This window comes from Chiroxiphia lanceolata, chromosome Z, assembly GCF_009829145.1.
Source record: "Chiroxiphia lanceolata isolate bChiLan1 chromosome Z, bChiLan1.pri, whole genome shotgun sequence".
Classification (NCBI taxonomy): Eukaryota; Metazoa; Chordata; class Aves; order Passeriformes; family Pipridae; genus Chiroxiphia; species Chiroxiphia lanceolata.
The window spans coordinates 69,110,024-69,130,753 of record NC_045671.1 but is presented as its reverse complement, the minus strand read 5'-3'; the positions used below and the strand labels follow the sequence as shown (position 1 = coordinate 69,130,753).

At 42.7% G+C, this 20,730-nt stretch overlaps 1 protein-coding gene across 15 annotated transcripts in view; it reads left to right on the top strand.

Moving 5' to 3' along the window:
* Positions 1-20,408, top strand: part of NRG1 (neuregulin 1) — a 449,095-nt gene extending 428,687 nt beyond the window's left edge. For 10 of the 15 annotated variants that reach the window (XM_032675653.1, XM_032675655.1, XM_032675652.1 and 7 more), the window contains 6 exons: positions 1,127-1,150; positions 5,725-5,827; positions 9,651-9,777; positions 10,286-10,416; positions 10,916-11,119; positions 15,128-20,408. In XM_032675653.1, coding sequence (XP_032531544.1) covers positions 1,127-1,150; positions 5,725-5,827; positions 9,651-9,777; positions 10,286-10,416; positions 10,916-11,119; positions 15,128-15,779 — 1,241 coding nt within the window. In that variant the 3' untranslated portion in view covers positions 15,780-20,408. The remainder of the gene's footprint in view (positions 1-1,126; positions 1,151-5,724; positions 5,828-9,650; positions 9,778-10,285; positions 10,417-10,915; positions 11,120-15,127) is intronic. The other 5 variants (XM_032675647.1, XM_032675646.1, XM_032675645.1 and 2 more) reach the window with 2 other exon arrangements.
* Positions 20,409-20,730: the final 322 nt, after the last annotated feature.

Genomic DNA, 20,730 nt, shown 5'->3' with positions numbered 1-20,730 from the left:
CTTCCCCTAAAATGAAATCACCTTCAAGCTAGGTGTCTTACCTATGAGCAAGCATAATTACAGCAATGTGTATGCATGGGCATGTCATTCATTTTATTGAAGATTTAACCAAGCTTTCTATGCAACTAATGTATATCATTAGCAGAGTTTAGGTAGGCAGGTAATACTGGCTCTTTAGGAAGAGACCTGGGTGGATTCCAGCTTACTTAACCCTTAAAATGTTACTGATTGGCCACAAAGAATTTGCATTCTCCATGTGTGCAAATTACATTAAAAAAATCTATTTGGTGAGAAAATTAGGATTGGATTTAAATTTCATAGCACACAAGAACAAAAAAATGCAAGGGCTACCATGGCTATGGTGTTGGCCCTGTGGGAAGGGTTACCTGCTGCGAGGAAAACCTGTGTTCCTCCTTACCCCCAGCTACTGGGGGCCTGGGGCTGCTGATTTAGGCATGTGATCTGCGTAAGGAGCATCAGGCCATGCACCCCCAGGGTCCATCCAGCTGGCCAACAAGTTGTTCTGCCAAGGCAGTACAGCCTGAAGACAGGGAAAAATGGGCTGGGTTTCTCGTTTTCCAGAAGCCAGAGCCCTGCATCAGCCGATCTGCAAAGCAGAGAAGGACTCCCAGTGCTGAGCAAACAGTGCCAGCCACCTCCAGGTCACAACCTACAAGAGCAAGCATAGGCATTCTGGGGATAGAAGCAGGTCCAGAAGGGGGAGTGATGCACAACCCACTTGCAGGGGGACGCCGCCCTTTGTAAAGCATCCTTTTGCTTTCATGGTCCCACCCAGAACCAATCAGCCATTGCACTTGGCATCCTCAGGCCATAGCCCCTCTCATCTCAGCAGCATCTTTAAGGGTTAATGGTTCCTGTGGCAGCTCAGATCCCCCATACATACATATTTTTGTGTATAAGACTTGCAGAAGGTCTGGTCACACAGCTTAGAAAGCCATACGTGAGCACTGCCCCCGTAACCGGGCGCCCCTTTGTCCTGTTTCATGTGCAGACACAGAATAGTCATAATTCTCATATGTGATTTATTTTTGAGTACAGTGTATTGCTCTTTTCTGAAACTTTTTCCTTTTTCTTTCTTTTTTTTGACAACTTTCTGCATTGGCAGAGCATCTTGGGATTGAATTTATGGGTATGGACCAATCATTCCTTTTAGCCTGCAGATTCTAGACCCTGAGAGATAAACCCCTTTTTATTTTTTTTTCTCCACCTCCCCTTTTCAGTTCTTAACCAATTTCTTTATGCTTTAGAAGGGATCATACAGCTATAACAACAACCCTTGTCAAAGTGTTAGTGGAGACCAGTTCACTAAAATGGTAATAGTGACAGGATATAGCAGACCTAAGGAATTCTAGGAATTACTGAAGTAATCATAACATAGTGTACTTTCCTTTCTCTGCTGTACAGTTTTGACATTTTCTTTGCTGAGTTCTTCTGAGGTTGCCAGGTTTTGGAAACACTGTAAGCATTAAGCAAAATGACTAACCAGTATATTAAAAAAGATAAACTGTTATGGCCGCTTAAAATTCTGCAAATTTGCAGTTTTGAGCTCTGGTTTCCAAGCAAAGTTTTGTGTCTAAAACCACATCTAGGTGTGCAAATCAGTTGCCTATACATATGTGTAAATGATATGCATATATTACATTTGTTTCCAGGTCTGTAAATTAGAAGTGGACTGGAATTTTCTTAGGAATTTAAGTAAGACTAGACTCCAGATCCTCAAGTCAGCAAATATATTCAATATTTCTAATACTATACTCATATTACATCCAACCAAGAACACTGGCACTGTATTTTTACATCTCAGCTTTAAATATAATAGAAATAGATTTTTAAAGTCCTCTTCATGAGTAGACTATACTTATCTGACTAGCTATTCATATTCAGAGGTACAAATAACGCATCTCTTGAATAGGTTAACTTGAAATTCAGGTCACTTTTAGTTTGGAATCTCCTATAATTGTTCACAAATGAGAAAAAGCAGATGGTGATGCTTTTCACACAGTTTCAGTTCATGTTCTTATTAAAAATGCCTCCACAAAATGTCATTAGCTTAAGCTGTGAACTGTGGAAAACCCATTACAAGTCCTAATTTAAAAAACCACCCACAATCCAGCTTATTTTTGTTATTATCACAAGGTAATATTAATTCTCACTCATAAGTAATAGATTGTAGTAGAAGATACATGGCTACATAAACACTTGAGTAGTTAAATTAAAATCCCTTTAAAAACTGACTTGCAAATTTTGTTTTGTATAAGAAACAATCAGTGGAACCACCTCTTGGAATTAAATTATTTTAAAAATCCCCAGAGACCTGTAAGAAGAAAAACTTGACAACAGAGTAAATTTAAGACCATATAGATAACCAATTATGCATAAATTAAAATGATGTGAAATTAATTGCATAATGTGCATGTTTGGAAAACTGCACATAGAGGGATTTAATATCTTGACTTAAGTCTTAAGTTGATTTGATTTCCCTAGCATTCTGTATGGGAAAAAATGTATTGAAATTATTTTTAATAATTTATTTTTAATAATTTAGGCTTTTTAATAAGGCTAAAACCTTTTCTAAATTTTCACTGCACATACAATTCTTTACAGACTTCCTTGCAGGGCTGCTGTTAGTTTTTTTCAGGGTAGTTTGATCAGCACATGTTACTCAGCTGGGCATTGTTATTAGTATTTAATAACCTAAATACTGGTCAGAGAGAGAAACCAGTTTTGGGGTAAGATGTGGTATAACCTCAAATGCCCCACGCGAGTTCAGTCCCTGCTTTGCAAAATTCTTCTGGCCTGAAACAGAGAGTCCAAGGCTTGTCTTCAAGGCGCCATGCCATCTGCAGAGTCGTGACCAGAATCCCTGTCCCCTCCCAGCCACCAGCATCCCCTGTCGTGCAAATTGGCCCCTGAAGGACAGCAGGACAACCCCCAGTTGGCCCCTGCTGTCCCCTGTCAGCCAGAAACACAGCCAGGGTTACATGAGAGCTTGCTGGTTTGCTGAGCATGGCATGCCCAGAAGCACGTGCCTTCCCAGGCGGACATTCCCCCACAGATTTTGGGGGAGGGCATGGCAGCACCACCATTCCCACACACCACGTCAAGCCGGATTGTCTGTAGAGCCTCGTGTTTTAGGGGCACAGGAGGGAACTGAGGCATTGAGAGCAGACCAGGGGGTTTTAATTTTCCATGCCCCTCAAGTCCTATAGTCCCAGCAGACATGCTGGTGCAAGGAGCGTTGCTGCTCCCTCGCTGCATCCCCCCTCCCCTGCAGTGGGGTGAGTGCCCACAAGTGTCCAACACAAAAGTAACAAGCCTCAGCCCAGTGGTGACCTCAGCCAGGCCATCACCAGCCAGCATCCAAGCTCATTTGCAACAGCCTCGCACCAGAGCAAACCTCCTGGAGCCAGTGCAATTTTTCCCTGAGTATAAACAACCAAGCAGAGTTTCCGCTGTTAATTAATCTTCTTCCTCCTCTCCCTTCCCCTCCAAGAAAAACAGGTTGATATGTCATTACTCATTTTGCTTCCACAAGCTAACAGCTGACGGCATGACAGTTAAAAAAAAAAAAATAAATAAATATTCAAAGCTTTTCAAATTAGCCCCTAAATTGCTTAGCACAATTCTCCTGTTTCCTGTGACATCCTCATAATACACCATTTCCATGGCTAACTAATAAGCGCTTTCAGAAGGGGCAAAAGTGGGAAGGGGATCAAGTGCCACTAACTAGGCGAGGAGTTATGCTGTATGAGAAATCCCTTCACACTCTGCTTCAACCTTTTTTTTTTTTGTCCCTAAGCATTTCTTCTCTCTGTTTTTTTCCAGTATCAAGCATGTTGTGCCAGGCCTGCAGTTGACTTTTCAACCCTTTAATCTTGTCTTTCCCTTTATTTCACCTTCCTCTTTTTCTCTTTGTCCTGGTTTGGTTTGGTTGGAGTTTCAGCCCTTTCTTCCTTCCCTTTTTTGACTTTCTGTTCTTGGAGTTATTTTTTTTCTTTAATACATTTTTGCAGCATTCTAGTTTTACCAAACTCACTTCTTCTCCCCCCATTCCCCTCCTTGTTAATAATTAGAGCTATTAATTTTGTCTGACAGTGCTCATGACCTGTTTGCTGGTGTTTTGGTTTGCAGTGGGTTTGGCTTGTAGGAAAAATTTGTTCCATGGTGCCGTGCATTGTATCAGAGAAATTAAGATTTCTTTTTGCTTTTCCATTTATTGCGTGGAGTATTTGCCACTTGCTCGCAGTAACTTTAAAACTAAACCTGTCAAGCTCAGGAAACACCTTGAAGGGAAGACTGATGCCTCTTCAGCAAGGAGTATGTTTCCTGAACTGGTGTGTCATTTATGACAGCACATCATTTGGGCAGAGACACATGGCACATGTGAGGGACCATTGTGCACCTCTGTACCTCCTGGTGAATTGCTCCACAGACCTTATATGTTCATGTAAGCCCCTTCCAGCAGGAATAATGCTGGCTTTTATCCCAAAGGCAGCGCAAAACTGTGCAACTCTAATTCATTCCATTTATTTTTAATCACCTGCTGGTACTCCAACTGTGGTCAATACTGCAGGTCATTATCAGACTGTCTGCTTAATCAAAAATAAGACTTGAGTGAAACTAGACATCCATTTTTGTCCTAAAAGCGGGAATGCAAATCCACATCTGTAAAGCGTCAGCACAGAACGCGCCTCTGTTTCAGCACTCCCTGCATAACATTTCCCCAGCAGAGCACTCAGCAGTGCTCTCTGCCAAGCATGAGCGAGGCTGGAAAGCATCAGTAGCTCCAACCCAAACATTACCAGTGCTACTAACACCTTTGTAACGCTGAAATATCTCCAGTGAATGAGATCGGTAAGAAGTTGTCAGCACTGAGCAAGCTGCCACCCTAGATAGAGAGTTCCTTTGTTGGTCACAAAGAGATGCAAGTAGAAACTCAACATTTCTCTCATACAAGGCACTGCTGGTTGTTGATATTGCTGTTTTTTAGGGGAGCAATGGAGGAAGACTCTGAATTTTATGACCAGAGCTCAAAACATATCTTCATTTCCATTGGTGATATAATTACAAGCCAAGCTCATGACTCAAATGTGGAAGAATATTTTGAAATCTCTCCTGTAAAGACAGCTGAGATACAAATTGACATGGGAGCAGAGGGACATTGGATATGAAAACAATCCAAAGAAGATAATAAGAAAATAAATTTCTCTTAAGACCTGTAAAATTGGCTTTCATTCCAGCTGTCTTTGCAGAGTAAAACTTCCAAAACATTTGCAAATTCGTGTTATTACCTTAGCACATTGAATTTGTATTTCCAGCAATCGCTGAGTGTTTGTCATTTGTGAAGTTGTTGCTTAGATATTATTCTTGTTGACTTAAACAACAAAAAAAACCAAAAATGAAACAAAAAAAAAGCAAAAAAAATACAAACAAACAAAAAGCCAAAACAAAACAACAACCAAACAAAAAAACCCAAACTGACTTTTGATTGTAATTGTACTCATCTCCACTATTGTGTTAAGAGTTTGTGGTGTAGCCCTGTTTTCCTTGCAGTTCATAAAGAGTCTGCCTGAAGTGTGGTGGCCGTGTCTGTGTGGCTGTGTGAATTTGTGGAGTGGTTTGTAGCATGCCAGCTGTTGATGATGTGCTCCTTGCCTAGCCACCCTCCATGTTGTGACTTTCTCTTTTTTTGTCCCTTTCTAGAAGCTGAGGAATTGTACCAGAAACGGGTGCTGACCATAACTGGCATTTGCATTGCTCTTCTAGTAGTTGGCATCATGTGTGTGGTGGCCTACTGCAAAACCAAGTAAACTTTTCTCTTCTATTTTATACCTTTGGTTGTTGGTCAGGGCCTTCCCAGTTGACTGTAGCTTATATTCCTTTGAGCATAAGGTTTTATCTGGGTTTCTCCAGAGCTGACTTGAAGAGACAAACTTATAGCCAGGGTGCTTTGGTCCAAGCCAGATGAGTGCAGGTCTCCATGTCCATCAGCAGACCTGCAAAAATAAGGCAGGTATCTGAAAGGTTTCTAAGGGGTTTGGGGGTTTTTGTTTTGGTTTGTTTTTCTGCTTTTTGAGGGTTTTTTTTCCTATCACCCATTCGAGCCAGTTTCCCCAACTGAAAAGGGACAAACTCCAAAACTGGAATCATGTTGCTGCCCAGCAGTAAATTTTACATATCAGCCTAGTTTGTTTGTACTTGAGACAAGATTAATGGTGCTAAAAGTTACTATGCACCAAAGGCCAAAAAAATGAACACAAAAGTGCTCTCAATGCAAGAGTAGGCACTTAAATGCATTCTGTGAGTCTCTAAATTACTGGGGGTGACTCTCAAACATGCATGAGGCACCCTGGACCATAAATTACACGGAACATCAGCAGAATTTCTGCTGCCAGAACTTCTGGCTGCTGTTATAAATCTCCCCACCAAAATACAGAAAACCCTTATCATAAATATTCCACATTTCTATAAACCTGATTTACTGTTTCAGGGTCTGATTGGCAGTTGGGTTGTTGTTTTTTGTTACAGGCCCCACCAATAATGGATGTGTTAAATGTGGGGGAGGAGAGAGATCATTTTTCCCCCTCAGTGAGAGTCACATACACATAGAGCTGCTTCTACCCATAATCTGGTGCCAGTGGTCAGTGAAGAACAATTGAAACAGTTATAAAATAATCAGATCAATTACTGCTTTCAGAAATGACAACTGGCAAGGCTCAGCAGCTAAATAGTATATTTCCTGATTCAGAGTTCATTGAAATCAACCAAGACATCCCTATGAATTTCAACAAACATAGTCAGTATGTTTGAAGTAGAATTTTCTATATAAAGAGCCCCCAGAACCCATCAAGGGTCCAGGTGTTTTGTCTGCCCCAGACATCAGCTATCACCACAAGCCAAAAGTTAAATGTTTTCCAACGCAGCTATTGAGAGCACCATGCCAGTTCATGGCCCTCCAAATCCAGCAGTGATGCCAGACAGCTATCTGTCAGATGATTTCTTTATGCTCTTTTTTCCAAATAGGGGAAAACCCAGAAACCAGGAGGAATCCTGGGAATGGTGTTAGGAGAGCAGTATTAATAAAATGTAATGGCTCAGACTTTGTTGGTCTCTTCACAAGAGATACTGCTGGTCAATTGCTAAGGCAATATCTTCAGACACTGAGTCTTAATTCAGCGGCACTTTATTTTCAAGTCATTTACATTAAGGGAAAAGCTTCTTAAAATAAGTGAAATACACACTGGCTTTTGCATTATTCTTTCAGCTTTGTGGAGTAATTTCTTTTTTTAGTCAGTGTCCTTTTCCTAGAGGACAAACAGCACAGATGGAAGCGTGCAAATGCAAATACCTGGGAAGTAACACGGTTTGCTAAGGACAGATTTCCAGGCTATGTGTGCCAGGATCTCAGTCCTGCAGATGATAAACTCCTTCAAGAACCTACTTTCTCTACCATCTCAAAAAATTCAGGTTGTCCATTCAGGCTCTGTAAATGCCCATTCAGGCTCTCCACGCCTGAAATCTTTCCCAGTCGGATTTTCTGTTCTCCTCAGTCCTCAGCTCCCAAGGTCTCCAGGGTCTCAGGAAGCTGTGAAATCAAGTTAAGCCCTTGCTCAAGTGTCACCTTTCAGCCTAGTCAGGTCTTTGGGCAGCTGCTCAAATGTCTCCTGGTTCTGCACTCTCCATCCACCTTAACCACTTATGTATCCTAAGATGATGCCTGGTTATCCTCAAAGGAGAAAGTCCATATGGATCAGGGACTGTATCCTTCTGAGACAGGAGCATTTCCAAAGTAGCCATCTCAGCTCATGCCATTCATGTGGTGCAACATAAATTAAGCATTTTCCACTGTCCAAGCACACAGACACAGAGAAAATATGTAAAATGCTCTATGTGTCAAGTAATGTTTTCATTCTCTTTAAGGTTTCCTGGCTATCAAGCTTCAACATATTTATTGTTTTCCCTCACCCCTCCTTTTCATAAAGCTTAGAGTAGTCCCCTTGAGTTCACAACAGGATTGAAAATTATTATATCTTATATTGTCCTACCCTGCCAACATTGTCTGCATTCTGCTTACAGCTTAGGGAATTATATGTATTTTAGCTTTTGCCATAAGCAAGGTCACATGTACTTCACAGTGTGTTGGAGCCTGAATCCTCCCTTCATTTCCATAGATTCTGTGGCAATATGGTGGAAGTTCTTCAGTATAATCAGACAAAACTGGGGAATATTGATAAATTAAGTTTAAAATTGAATAGCTATTTCTCTAGGTATTCATTTTGGTGTACTGTTTAGTGTGTTCTGCATAGCCTTCACAGTGCCAGGTTTTACTGTGCTGTAAGTTTTGTTGCTGACAGCTTGTAATGATCTCCTGAAAAGTTCTTCTGAGGAGAGACGGAAGGGTTACAGAATCACAGAATCATTTAAGTTGGAAAAGACCTCTGAGGTCATGGACTCCAACCTTTGGCTGATCACCACCACATCAGCTAGACCATAGCACTAAATGCCGTATCCAATAATTTCTTGAATACCTCCAGGGATGGTGACTCCACCACCTCCCTGGGCGGTCTATTTCAACCCTTTCCATGAAGAAATTTCTCCTCATGTCCAACCCGAACCGCCCTTGGCGCAGCTTGAGGCCATTTCCTTTTGTCCTGTCACTAGTTGCCTGGAAGAAGAGATCACCCCCCACCTTGCTAAAGCCTCCATTCAGGTAGTTGTAGAGAGTGATAATGTCACCCCAGAGTCTCTCTTTTCTCCAGAATAAACAACTCCAACTCCCTCAGCCACTCCTCGTATGACTTATATGTTAATAGCAAGTGGGGAAAGAGCAGCTGAGGACGGGACAAAGTAGAAGCATCAAAGTCAGCCAGAGACCATGTCATTAGTACATGGGTGGTTCTACTAAATGTATTAGCAGCCATGGCATCCACCTGTTAATCATTAGGTTCCAGAGTGAACCTGATGTTGCTAAAATGAAACCTTCCAAAGCTGCCAGGAAGTCTGCAGGCTCAGGCATACCTCACGTAGTCAATTACTTGGGATTTCTGAAGCTTCCTCTGCACCCCTCACTTCTTTAACACGCTTATGAAGTGCACTGCTGAGATAGGAGATGAATCTCACCAAAAAAACATGTAACTGCCATGTCACAAAGATTGTTTTCCAGTGTCTGCAAGCAAGGCCTGAGGCACAGCCACCTCGGCTCCCTGTGGTGAACAGAGTGGTGTAACCCAATGGACTTCAAAAACCTTGCCTGGGCCTTTGTGAGGGCATCATGGTCACTGGGTTAAAATCTCTCCCCGGTCCCTTCTGAGGAGAGAAAAGACCTTTTCTCCTGAGACAGAGCATTGCTTAGAAATGGCTTCCATTTTCCTCATACTTTTTCCCATCCCCCTCTGGCCTGCTGACTCCTGGAAGGGATCCCAAACTTCCTCCCCCCTCTGCAGGTCCCCACAGCTCCAGCTGCAATTAGACCTGCGGTCTTCGGAATTACCCCGGGCTCTTGCAGCAGCGCGGGAAAACTCTGGCAAAAAAAAAAGTGATGTTACGTTATTATGGTCAACACCGATGTGCTGAAAGGTGCAGCTGCTTTCCTTCTGTCTATTAAAATCGTTTCCGTGTTTCGTGCGCAGGAAGCAGAGGAAGAAGTTGCACGACCGCCTCCGGCAGAGCCTGCGCTCGGAGAGGAACAATGTGATGAACATGGCCAACGGGCCTCACCACCCCAACCCACCGCCGGACAACGTCCAGCTGGTGAATGTAGGTTTCACTGCCCACGTTTCAACCCAGGCTGCCAGTGCCTCAGGAAAGCTCACCTCACAGCTTTTAAACCTCCGCCTGCTGCAGGCTGGTGACACGTTTCTCTTGGCTTTCTCCGCCCAGGTGGAGAAACTACTGCCGCTAACTAGTGCCAAATTCTTCATCAGAGAATAGTGGTTTTGGTGTATCTGATGGTTGGGGGGGTTGCCTTTCCAGGTCTCTGTCTGTGAGGACATCTTGTTAAATACATACGTTGTTTATAGCTTGATTGGAATCCAAAACTTTGCTACTTTCCTCCTACTTTGAGTCTAGATGGGGTATGTATGCAGAGGTGTACATGAATGTGCTCAAGTGTGTCAATATGGTTTCTGCATGTGTTTACGTGACAAAATTTGTGCTTTGGCACATGTAAAAGACTGCAATGTAGGGAGAAGGGATTGGAAATTGTGTCTACAAATGTGCTTTGAATTACAGTTAGTAAACCTGAGGTTTGTCTGGGTTTTTTCAGCAGTACGTTTCGAAAAATGTAATCTCCAGTGAGCACGTCATCGAGCGAGAAACAGAGACCTCATTTTCTACGAGCCACTACACCTCAACAACACACCACTCCGTGACAGTCACCCAGACACCTAGCCACAGGTATTGGAGGGGGAAGGCAAATGGCACCCGTAATAGATGATCTATTGCTGTTACAAAACCAAAAAGATGTGTAAAACAACAAACTGGGGAGAATCTATGTTCCCTCCATGATGTTTTCATTTTAAGACTACCAATATTTGATGTCATATTACCTAACTAATTATCTTCCCGTGAATCTACAAAGAGCCATCTGAATGGCATTCCAATACTGTCACTTTGAATTTTAGTACGTGCAAATTGCTAAATCAGTGACAGCTGCGATGACTGGAAAGCCCTCCTTCCCTCTCCTTTTATCCATACATGCAAGATCATCTTGATGCGTGTGGATCCATACAACTCACAAAACTCTGCTGCCCCAGTTGCCAACCCAAAGGCTGTACGTCCTGAGCGGCAACAGAGCCGCTTCCTATCCCCTGGCTAAACTTCTGCTCGTATGCCTCTGCCAGCAAAGCCCACTCTTACGCTCTCCTTTTCTCTTTTCCTGGTTGCTGCTCTCCAGCTGGAGCAACGGCCACACTGAAAGCATCCTCTCTGAAAGCCACTCGGTGCTCGTCAGCTCCTCCATGGAGAACAGCCGGCACGCCAGCCCGGCGGGGCCCCGGGGCCGCCTCAACGGCATTGGCGGCCCACGGGAAGGCAACAGCTTCCTCCGGCATGCGAGAGAGACCCCTGACTCCTACCGAGACTCTCCTCACAGCGAAAGGTAGGACGCACCACCTCTTTGCTTTCAGCCGGGAAGGCCTGGTGTTCCCAGGTGGTTTCAAAGCTTGGGAGCACAGGAGGAAACCCAACAGTGCAGCCGTTCGTGTAGGGCACACATGTCCTCATTTGTGGAGGGCCTAATAGTAGTTTGAAGACTGCTAAAAGCATTTCTTCCCTTCTCGCCTCTGCTGGATTTATTCCTATTAGCCAGCAGTTCACACTCAGAAAAGCTCCATTGGAGTAACTAGTCAGAAATTTCCACATCTTTGCCTAATTATCCTTTTGTTAGAAGATGTAAATGAGGAAACTGAGAGATTTTGTAGGGAGAAAGCAATGTATTGATCCAGAGGAGGAAGGCACTAAGGACTCCTAAGCAGTATTAGATATTATGCCACCGCCTCCTTGCTGGAGGATTCCAGCTCCTAAACCTTTTATCTTCTTTAAAAATTCCCTTTGACCTTTTATTAAACAAAAGCAAGGAACACAAAGTGCAAGCCAGAAGGACCCAAGTCATTATTAAATCAGGAGTAGTCAGAAATAAAGCTAGCCAGGATTTTTCCAACAAAGTAATTTTTTCTCTGAAAAGGCTGGTTCATCAGTTCCTGAAGTCTGCCTTGAGGTGCATGAGTTGCAAGAAAACTTCTACTGAAAAAATTCATCTTAGGTTTAGGCTAGCACTTTGCCTCAGGAGCATGTGATGGCCTCAGCATGGCAAAAGAAAGACTGAGAAGAAACAAGACATTTAAAGAGGGTTTTGCTCCCAGGAATCCTAGGCAGAAGAAAAGGGAAACAGAGGGTTACTGGACCAATTCTCTGAGCACTTCAAAATCACAAGGAATTTGATCTTGTGGGATGTCCGTGATGTCAAAAATGCAGCGAGGCAATTCCCAAGGAGACTGAGTTGTGCGGGAGACAAACTGTGGTTTCTGGAAAAATGAATGTGCAAGTGCAGCAAAAACCATTTCAGTGGTACTTCCTCTGCCATACAAAAAACTGCTTAGCAGCAGGAAAAGAGCCCACTGAGCAAGGACCCTGTGTGAGTGCCACTAAGGGTAGTAAACTAGCTCTCTCCTTATAACTTATCCGTTATTTACCACGGAATTTAATATCAAGATAGATGGCTCACATGACACAAACAGCCGTGGACCCAGTCCAGAAGAGCACTTCGGCAAGATTAACTTTTAATCATGCAAGTAGCCCCATTAAAATCAGTGAGATTGCTCACATGGGTAGAGCTCAGCGTGTGCTTAAGTGCTTTGCTGGATCAGGACCTGTAGCAGTAAATACCACATTGTCTCCAGCCTGGGAACTGTACAGGATGCTCAGGCACACACCTGCCAGTGGCAAGTATTGCAGCTCAGTATATTTGGGCATCTGCATGTGAGAAGTGAAGATCTTTCATGCTGTCTCCTGGCACTGCCTGGGACACCCAGAGCATCATTCTGATATGACCTGTTTAGGTTTAATTTTTTTTTGGGGGGGGGGGGAGGGTGGGGAGCAGCATATTCCTTTTTGTTTTGCTGAGAAGAAAGATGGCATTTCATCAATTATTGTGTCTCCTGAAGGTTGTGCTACAAGTGAAAACAGCAACATTTCTGGATAATTCATCAGGCATTGACAGCCTAGCCTGTGCCTGAAGCGATCGAGAATTTGGAATGCAGGAGATGATAGTTCCCTGGGCATTAATTGCAGGCCTGATCTATTTTTAGCAAGCAGGAAATACATGGCCAATTGCTCCCTAGATGGATTACATGTATGTGTGTGTATTTAAGGGGGAGAATGAGAGTTACTTGCAACTAAAGATTACTCTGAAACATAAAGGAATGTGAGAGCTGATGAATTACTTCCCGAAGCCATCAAATATGGTGTGAATTGGTAGATCAAGGCTGTACTCCTCCACCAGATACCTCACAATTTTGAAATGGACATTATGAGGGGTTCTTTTGCATTGCCCCATCCCTTTGCTGGATCCCTGCCACCTGTTTAGAAAAGCAGAGAACCCAAGCAGTTTTATCTTGGATGTCCTTAGCTGTCTTACAGAAGAGAAGATCAAAAAACACTATCTCTGCACAAAAGGCTGGACTATACGATGAAGTTGGCAGCATATAACTAGTTAATGCTTGTTGGATGGCTGTGGATACACTCTGATCCCCTTTCACTGAGCCAGCATAGTTGACCATGAAGCTGGATAAATCAATCACCTTTTAACCTTCTTTTCAGGATGGGCTAGAGCTGCACAGCTTCAGCTCCTGTGCCTCAGACTGCAGACAGCAGCTAGTTAGCACTGCCCAGTTACGGTGGGGGGGGAACACATCAGAAATGTGTGAATGCACAAACACTCCAGTAGGAGTAACTTGACGCTGCTGGAAGCGTGCACAGTATGTTGAACACGTTTAACTAACCTAATGCGTTAACAGAACCAGTTTAGCTAAAATCCAGTGTGTCATGAAGATGTATATCCAACACTGTACCAGGTGGTGAAGTAAAAAGGCTTCAGTTTTTTAAGACAATGCCTTTTTAAAATGTGAAAGAGATGAAAAGCTCACTCAAGGAAGGAGTGAGGAAGGATTTAATCCCTCCAATGCACAGACCTATTAATTGTCCTTTGCTCAACCAACTTGATTAATTCCCATGCATAATTTCAGTTTTGTTTTTCTTTCTCCTGTTCCTCAGTTGAGGTAAATCAATGTGCCTCTGGTGAATTTAATTTACTCTACTACACATCTGTTCAGAATCTGTCCCATTTTCTCTTTTTTCCAATAACTCTGTTTTAATCAAGCGTAATATGTGCAACTGAGTCATAACTTGGATAAGAAAGCTGGATTCAGATTTATTTTGGTAATTTCGGGCTCAGATAAATAAACCACTGATGAAAAATTAAATAACTACATCAACCATAGACACATAACTTTTCTCAATGGGCCTGGGTAAGAGATGGAGCTTAAGATTTTAACTTTGGACACAGCTTAAATTCAAACACGTGAATTTAGAATAAGAATAAAAGCAAATCAAACTATGCAAAGTTTCATGCTCGGAACTGTGCGTTCGATCAAGGAGTTTCAGGCAGATCCTCACCTGATATGAATACACATGACCCCACCATTACTGATGGGGATCATTACTGATCCAAACCAGTCTCACAATTTTTGTCCTCTTTCTTTGGGACAGCCTCTGAAATGGCATCTAAGCTTCATTTTCAGAAATCACTTTTGACCACTACCCTTCCCACAGGAACAGGGACAAATTTTGCAGAGATATCATGAAGACTAGGCCGGACAATCCTGTCTTTTAGCATTTGTTCCCATATGAGGACAAATGATACTCCATATTTCTTTGCAGACAGACCTACCAGCCAAGATAACGAGCACCCAAGCAGTGGAGCAGCACAAAGCTGCTGGGGTGATGCTGCAAATACTTCTCTGACTGTTCCCATTGATTAAAAGTAGAAGAATCTGGCTCTAGATTTTATCCAAACATTACTTTCCTCCTTTCCTCCTTAGCCTGAGACAATCTGGTTGCCAGAAGAGGATGAAGCCCCAAGAGGACTGCCCTTTGGTTCCCTTCCTTTCTCTCCTCCTGTCTGTTCACATGCACCCCAACTTCTGGTCAAATCCTTCCAGAAGTGCAGAAGCCTTTTTCCCTTTTGAGAAAATACTTGCAAATGCATTTTGTTTCTGGCAGCCCCTCTGTCTCTGAATCCCATTCCTGGATTAATTCCAGAAAGTTATTCTGGCAAATAATTTACAGCATCTCCGTGGCTCTTGTGAGGCAAACAGATCTGGGGGCTTTGGTGTGCTCCTCCTGCTCTTAAATGTTTTTGTCTGGCGTCCCAGAAGTCAGCAGTTTATAGGATTAATAGCAACAGGAATGTTTCCCTGGTAGCCCTGTGTAAGGATGCTGGGGATCTTAAGGGATCTCTGCTGCTTCTCTCCCAGTCCACATGAGCTGCTGTGTTCACAGGTCACCACTGCTCCTGTGCTTGCAACCTTTCCCCATCTCTTTTCTTCAGGTATGTCTCAGCTATGACTACACCAGCTCGCATGTCACCCGTCGATTTTCACACTCCAACTTCTCCCAAGTCCCGCCCTTCCACAATGTCACCACCGGCTTCCAGCTTGACCGTCTCCATCCCTTCAGTGGCAGTGAGTCCCTTCATAGAAGAGGAACGACCACTGCTCCTGGTGACCCCACTGCAGCTACATGAGAAGTATGACCACCACCTTCAGCAATTCAACTCCTTTCACCACAATGCCACCCACGAGAGCAACAGCCTGCCACCGAGTCCTCTGCGGATAGTGGAGGATGAGGAGTACGAGACCACGCAGGAGTACGAACCAGCACAGGAGCCTCCAAAGAAACTCACCAACAGCCGGAGGGTCAAAAGAACAAAGCCCAACGGCCACATTTCCAGCAGGGTGGAAGTGGACTCCGACACGAGCTCTGAGAGCAGCAGCTCTGAGACCGAAACCGAAGATGAAAGAATAGGCGAGGATACACCGTTCCTGAGCATACCGAACCCCGGGGCGACCGGTCTGGAGCCGGCCACTGCCTTCCGGCTGGCTGAGAGCAGGACTAACCCGGCAAACCGCTTCTCCACGCCAGAAGACTTGCAAGCAAGGTTGTCCAGTGTGATAGCTAACCAAGACCCTATTGCTGTATAAAACATAAAACACATAGATTCACATGTAAAACTTTATTTTATATAATGAAGTATTCCACCTTTAAATTAAACGATTTATTTTATTTTAGCAATTCCGCTGATAGAAAACAGGAGAGGAAAAAAAAACTTTTATAAATTAAATATACGTATGTACAAATGTGTTATGTGCCATATGTAGCAATTTTTTACAGTATTTCAAAAATGGGGAAAGATATCAATGGTGCCTTTATGTTATGTTAAGTTGAGAGCAAGTTTTGTACAGTTACAATGATGGCTGTCCCATAGTATTTTGCAAAACCTTTTAGCCCTCAGTTGTCCTAGCTTTTTTGTGCACTGCATTATGACTGGATGTATGATTTGCAAGAATTGCAGAAGTCCCTCTGGTCGCTTGCTGTAGAATCCCCAGATCAGAAAGCCCTGTAATGGCACTCCCACTCTACCCCACCAGAAGAACACACATACACACACACAGAAAAAAAAAAAAACAAAAAAAAGAAAAAAAAAAACAAAAAAAAAAAAAAAAAAGAAAAGGGAAAAAAAAAGATAAAAAGCTGGAAAAAAAAATTTTCTTCTATGAGAACTTTTATTTGCTGCCTGTGTATGAGATGAGTTTTGTCTGCTCTCTGCCAGCCAAAAGGTTTGCTTCTTTGAGCACTGGGATAATAGTAGATCCAACAGCATGCTACTATTAATTACAGCAGGATAACAAAAAACATACAAATGAAAAAAAAAAGCACCAACCTGCATTAAGTAATGCTACTTATAGAAAGAAAGTAATACTGTGATTTTAAACCAAATATATTATTATTAATCAGAGGTCAGCTTGTAATCACTAGGAGCTGCCATTTCATTATTTTCCAGATATTAATTGTTCTAGTTATCCCTTAGGAAATGGGTTTAAGTTAACTGAGGCTTTGAACCCAATACTCTATTTAAAAAAAAAAAAAAAAAAAAGAAAAAAAATTTAAAAAAATTTATATAATAGCAGATATCTGTAACCAAGCAAGGAAGAGATCTAGCTGGAAAACAAATGCCACTAATAAAAGTGCAATCAGTTTTCACCTCTATTTTTTAATGTTGCTTTCTAAAACACGATTTATTCTTTTGTTTCCCCTCAATTTCTCTTCCCTTTTTTTCTCTTTCTCAGAAAGAACCCTGACAAGCTTCTAGCAATACATTGTTAGAGTTGCTGTTGGAGTAAGGCTTACTCTTGGACACAGAAATGCTTTTCAGGGAAGAACTTGATTTGCTGAATGGTTAAAAAGTATAGGCACATAGGAAGGACATAGCAGATGTATGGAGTTTATTTCTACTTGCCTTTTTTTACTCCATTACTTGGGTAGAGAGAGGCAAGGATGATGCAAAGGCCGCTTATGAAGGCAAGCACACCATGTGGGTTACAGCCGTAGTAACACATGTGTGACTGTTTGATATCAGTGTTTATACAGCCAGTGACAGTCTTGAAGTCTTTGACTAGTAATGAACAAGGATGCTACCAGTGCTGGAGCAGTTGCATCCACCCAGGTAGAAGCAAATGGCCTCTTTTGCACTGAATTCCTATCAGTTTAGTCAGGGTCACTCTGCCTCTTCTATTCTTTTGATTTTTTGTTGTGTATTCAGTTGGCACAGCATTGACTCAGGACTGATGTGGAAAACAATTGCTTTTCCTAGACTCTGGGGATTCTGAAAATGAGAACATATGTTTTACAGGTATTACTGAGCTCAAAATAAGAGCCATGTCAAGAAAAAAAGAATTTCAGCCAAACTACACTCATCCTTTGGGCCACATTCTGGTCCCAGTTAAATGAAGAGAAATACGTCAAAGAAATTTTGTGAGATACAAACCTGAGGAACTAAAGACCCGACTCAGTAAATTGTTCAAGCATATGCTTATGCTAATCTTAGCAGAAGTTACCTTGAGCATGTGCTAGACTCCCATTTACACATCCAGCACATGCACAAAGTTAAGCATGTGCTTAAGGGTTTTGATGAACAAAGCGTGTCCTATTAATTTGAGACCTGAAAGCAAAGTATAGTAAAAGAAGCTCTTTACCAGGATGACAAAAATCAGTGAGTAGCTTACTGCATAAATAACTGTATCATATTAGTAAGAACATGGGTGAGTCTACCTGAACACCAGATTCAGCAGAAAAAGAACAAAAAAACCCCTTGGTATAGGAAGAAGAAAATAACAAAGTTGTAGGATGTTGGTATGCTAGGAAACTAGCACAGCTTTGGGCTACATGGTGGCTGAAATGGCCCTGCTTATTTGAGAAGTCTATGGGAGATGGCAAATACATAGTCTGGACTTAAGTCCCCTTTGCCATTTTTCCCTAGTTGGCATGTACTTGAACACACTTTGCCTTTGCAGACTGAAACAAAAACTCCCCTACAAATTCTAGACAGCGTACTCTCATTTTCATCCCTTTAGTCATGCCTATTTATCTGCAATCCCATGCAGCAGAACATCCACCTCCCCAGTAATTCTGCAACTCAGTTGTTCAGAGGGCCAAGTGGGCTTTCCTGATGAAGGCCACGAGTTTCCAAAGGATTCGCACTGTTGAGTTTCCAGAGGCACTTTAAAATCTGTCCTTTCAGGAAGGCCTCTGATACTGCAAAGACCTTGCAGGACAGATGAGACAGAAAAAGGATGGCAGAGAAACAACAAATTTCCCCAAAAATTTCCCATCTTAGTGGCAGAATAGAGATTATAACACAAGTCTTTTGTAAACTCCTCCAGTATAGATCACCCACAAGGCCAGCTCTCACTGAAGTGTCTGTTAATAGCCCAGATGGATTAATCAGGATGGAAAGGGAACATGCCTTGACATGGAGCAGATTATTTGACTACTAACACTGTTATTACAGAGGGCCAGTACAAAATGAAGGAGCAATTCCCTACTTGGGAGCTGTGCCTGTGAGATTTACTTGGTGTAGGTCTAGGGAAAAATGTCACACCTCTTCTGCTGCAGTGCCTCAAAGTCAAAGCGGTGTGCAGTTCCCACTCTTCCTCCCTCCCAGGACATACACAGTGTGTTATAGGGTAAGCATGAAACTAGGCTGGAGACTTCACACGGACCTAAGAACAAGAAAATACAATTGGGGATATGGCTGCCTAAGCCCTTAGGTCTTTGTGGAGAACCCAGCCTTACAGCACAATTCATGCAGCAGCAAGTTCCAGGGAATTGCCCCAGCTTGGCACTCACAGAACCGGGAGGACACAGCCCCCCACCTCTCAACTTGTGTTTATACTCTGTGAGGGTGTTTCACATCAGTCAAGACCACACCCAGATGTTAGCAAGTCTACCTGGCCACAGATGCTGCTGGCAGGCTGCAGCCATCTCCTGCTGGCCAAGGGGCTGGAGGCTGCAGCAGCACGGAGCAGAGCCAGCAAGTGCCTACGGGAAAGGCCAGCTCCCCTGCTGGGGATATTTGCTTCAGTACCCAGACCTCTGAGCTAGGCAGTCCCAACACCCTTGAGCCATCACTGTGCAATCCTTGCCAGCTTTTTGGCTGAAAAGTCGTGGCAAGAAGAAACATTCTTTGAAGAGGAGGGAAATATTCCAGTGGTGGCAGAGTTGTTGAGATTGTCCTGGTTTACTTCCATGTCATTTAATTTTGGTCGTGAGTTTTCCCTGTGTATGTGTTTATATGCAGGAGTTATTCCAGGATAAAAGGCTTCTTTAAGGGGTGTATAGCTGGAGTATATTGTGCACAACCTGGGTATGGCCTACCTGTTCAGGGGGTGTAAATCATTACAGCTCCACAGAGGTTCTCATGTAACAGAGAAAAGCCTATTTCCTCCTCTTGACCCAGTTATTCTCTTCCTCACTTGAGCCACCCCAACACCCCCAGGTTTTAAGAGATTAATCACTGCCTTTATCAGGGAAAAGGAAAGCTCTTTCTTTCCAGTCCTCCAAAACAACAATGCTGCATCTCCCTGCTTCTCTCACACACATTGCAAGCAGTTTCCTGAGCATCCAGGATAGCAAACTTGTGTCTCCCCAAAGGACACACTTCTCAGCCTGTTGAGCACTTCTTGGCCCTGCAGTGTGGCTACTGACCATCAGCTGGGACTTACTGCTAGTAAGAAACAAAAAAAGCACCTATGAAATGCTGCAGAGAAGGGCAGACAAAGAACATGGCCAATTACCATCATTTGTAATTCTCTATTCTATTGTAAATACATCTTGTACATACATGGATGTTTTCATTATTTACTGTCTTTATGGATTATATGTTAAATGAGATGCTCTTAGTTTATTGTGTAACACTGTAAATAACATAACGTCCTTTATTATTTATGCATAGGCATCTAACACGCAGAGAAAGTTATCCTCATATTATTTTAAGATATATGTCAAAAATATGTTGCATTTTTCCTTTTGCTTTGAAAAAATTGTAATATATCCTCTTTTTCCCCTCTTTTCCTTTAAAAAAAAGAATGCTAATTTATTGTTCAGGAGAGAAAGGGGATGTAACTGAAAGGCAAACTGTTCAAAGAACATGCTATGGAAGCCACAAGCTACTGATAAACTAAAGAATTTATTACCCCAAATACAGCAATAAGTAATTGTTGATTTATTAAGGTTTTGTTATTCATTCTCAGTAAAAGAGGTGCTGGATTAAATTGTTATGTGTGGTCCTGGCCCAGCTGCTCAGCAGACTGTGTCAGGTCAGTAGCTACCATCTTTCTGTATCCAAACGTTGTTGTAAAGGTCTTGTTCTGTTGTTGTGGGCCACTGTTCTTGAGATTTCTGACTCATCCCTCTGGAGGTCTCTGGCAGACACTCTTGTTCCTATGTACAACATTTTTAGTTTCTGAAGTTAGAATTATTAGCTCTACCCTGACCATTACTACTTAAGATGGAAGGGTTTGGGGGGGTGGGGGGACAGGCAGAAACAACACAGTCTTGGGACTGTGGGAGCCTGCTCTACAAAAATGTCACCTC